Source organism: Oncorhynchus gorbuscha, linkage group LG07 (assembly GCF_021184085.1).
Source record: "Oncorhynchus gorbuscha isolate QuinsamMale2020 ecotype Even-year linkage group LG07, OgorEven_v1.0, whole genome shotgun sequence".
Taxonomy (NCBI): domain Eukaryota; kingdom Metazoa; phylum Chordata; class Actinopteri; order Salmoniformes; family Salmonidae; genus Oncorhynchus; species Oncorhynchus gorbuscha.
Window position 1 is genome coordinate 88,118,911 of NC_060179.1, and position 3,302 is coordinate 88,122,212.

Here is a 3,302-nt window from a genome sequence, read left to right on the forward strand (position 1 = left end):
TTATGTCTCTATTATATTATGACAGACCAGCTACATCTACTGTCTCTATTATATTATGACAGACCAGCTACATCTACTGTCTCTATTATATTATGACAGACCAGCTAGATCTACTGTCTCTATTATATTATGTTAGACCAGCTATATCTACTGTCTCTATTATATTATGTTAGACCAGCTATATCTGCTGTCTCTATTATACTATTACAGACCAGGCAGATCTACAGTCTCTATTATATTATGACAGACCAGTTAGATCTACTGTCTCTATTATATTATGACAGACCAGCTATATCTACTGTCTCCATTATATTATGACATACCAGCTATATCTGCTGTCTCTATTGTATTATGACAGACCAGCTAGATCTACTGTCTCTATTATATTATGACAGACCAGCTAGATCTACTGTCTCTATTATATTATGACAGACCAGCTAGATCTACTGTCTCTATGTCTCTATTATATTATGACAGACCAGCTACATCTACTGTCTCTATTATATTATGACAGACCAGCTAGATCTACTGTCTCTATTATATTATGACAGATCAGCTATATCTGCTATCTCTATTATATAATGACAGGCCAGCTAGATCTACTGTCTCTATTAGACAACAGCTCTCTGGGCTCTAAGTGAGGCAGCCTAACACACCTCTACAGTATGTGTTTCTTTCGGAGAGGTTGGGTTGAAAGCTGAAGTCATATTTCTGCTGGACAATTGACCAATGATTCAAATGTATAGAAATCTGGGGACGAGGATAGCTACAATGACACGTATTGGACACCTGCATAGTTCAATAATGCCTTTTTTTTATTGCTATCTAAATTAGAGATATAATCAAAAGATAATTGTGAGTCATTATCCAGATAGCTCTTAAACCTAGCCTGGCATTGCATGTCTCACTGTCTCAAGCATCTAAACACATTGTGGTCATACATCACCTTACAGAAAATATGCCAAGCTAATAAAATCGGGAAAAAAGTGGGACAATAATCTGATTTAATTGGCTCAGAATTGAACCATGACAACAGTGTTACATCATTCTGGATACAGAAACAGGCTTCCTACGAACTACATTAAATGATGAGAACAGAAGCATTACACTAAGCATAGCCAACCATGATCTTACCAGTCCTGTACCAACCATGATATAACCATGACCTAACCATGATCTAACCATGATCTAACCATGATCTAACCATGACCAACCATGATCTAACCATGATCTAACCATGACAACAGTGTTACATCATACAGAATAACTAGTCAGAGAATGTTTCTGGATACAGAAACAGGCTTCCTACGAACTACATTAAATGATGAGAACAGAAGCATTACACTAAGGAAGTCTAATCATTCTGATCACACTGGTCGTTCTGATCATCCTGGGAAATGTGCTGCTTGGTTTCGGGAGGTTTCAGGCTTTCTGCATGGACCTCAAGTACCTCTGCATCTCCAATCATCTCTGGAAGAAAGAACAGAAGCTTAGAGGACAAGAGATAGTCAAATATGTTACCTAACCATGATCTAACCATGATCTAACCATGATCTAGCCATGATAAACCATGACCAACTATGATCTAACCATGCCTAACCATTATCTAACCATGACCAACTATGATCTAACCATGCCTAACCATGATCTAACCATGACCAACTATGATCTAACCATGACCAACCATGATCTAACCATGATCTAACCATGATCTAACCATGATCCAACCATGACCAACTATGATCTAACCATGACCAACCATGATCTAACCATGATCTAACCATGATCTAGCCATGATAAACCATGATCTAACCATGTCCAACCATGATCTAACCATGACCAACCATGATCTAACCATGACCAACCATGATCTAACCATGATCTAACCATGATCTAGCCATGATAAACCATGATCTAACCATGTCCAACCATGATCTAACCATGATAAACCATGATCTAACCATAGCCAACCATGATCTTACCAGTCCTGTACCAACCATGATATAACCATGACCAACTATGATCTAACCATGATCTAACCATGACCGACCATGATGTAACCATGACCAACCATGATCTAACCATGATAAACCATGATCTAACCATAGCCAACTGGTCATAGCCAACCATGATCTTACCAGTCCTGTACCAACCATGATTGGACCATAGCCAACCATGATCTAACCATGATCTAACCATGATCTAACATGATCTAACCATGATCTAACCATGACCAACCATGATCTAACCATGACTAACCATGACCAACCATGATCTAACCATGACCAACCATGATCTTACCATGACAAACCATGACCAACCATGATCGTACCATGGTCGTACCATGACCAACCATGATCTTACCATGACCAACCATGATCTAACCATGACCAACCATGATCTAACCATGACCGACCATGATCTAACCATGATCTTACCATGACCAACCATGACCAACCTTGTTGATTGGGAAACAGCCCACATGTCATTCCATGGTATGAAATACATACAGAACTTTGATGTATAATAGCCACTGTCAAGTAAGGTGATGTATAATAGCCACTGTCAAGTAAGGTGATGTATAATAGCCACTGTCAAGTAAGGTGATGTATAAAGCCACTGTCAAAAAAGGTGCCATCTGTGTGTGTGTGTGTGTGTGTGTGTGTGTGTGTGTGTGTGTGTGTGTGTGTGTGTGTGTGTGTGTGTGTGTGTGTGTGTGTGTGTGTGTGTGTGTGTGTGTGTGTGTGTGTGTGTGTGTGTGTGTGTGTGTAGACTTGTTCAGTAAGCATGCCTAGTGGTGACTCAGTCCAATAAATAACCCCCATAGTAGTCCTGTACCTTCTATAATCCCCACAGTAGTCCTGTACCTTCTATAACCCCCATAGTAGTCTTGTTCCTTCTATAACCCCATAGTAGTCCTGTACCTTCTATAACCCCATAGTAGTCCTGTACCTTCTATAACCCCATAGTAGTCCTGTTCCTTCTATAACCCCATAGTAGTCCTGTACCTTCTATAACCCCCATAGTAGTCCTGTACCTTCTATAACCCCCATAGTAGTCCTGTACCTTCTATAACCCTATAGTAGTCCTGTACCTTCTATAACCCCATAGTAGTCCTGTACCTTCTATAACCCCATAGTAGTCCTGTACCTTCTATAACCCCCATAGTAGTCCTGTACCTTCTATAACCCCATAGTAGTCCTGTACCTTCTATAACCCCATAGTAGTCCTGTACCTTCTATAACCCCATAGTAGTCCTGTTCCTTCTATAACCCCATAGTAGTCCTGTACCTTCTATAACC

General features: G+C 39.9%; 1 protein-coding gene across 1 annotated transcript in view; it reads right to left on the reverse strand.

The window, feature by feature from the left end:
- Positions 1 to 542: 542 nt before the first annotated feature.
- Positions 543 to 3,302, reverse strand: part of LOC124039402 (protein TBATA-like) — a 20,200-nt gene continuing 17,440 nt past the window's right edge. Inside the window, exon 7 of the mRNA XM_046355366.1 lies at positions 543 to 1,470. Coding sequence (XP_046211322.1) covers positions 1,355 to 1,470 — 116 coding nt within the window. The 3' untranslated portion in view covers positions 543 to 1,354. The remainder of the gene's footprint in view (positions 1,471 to 3,302) is intronic.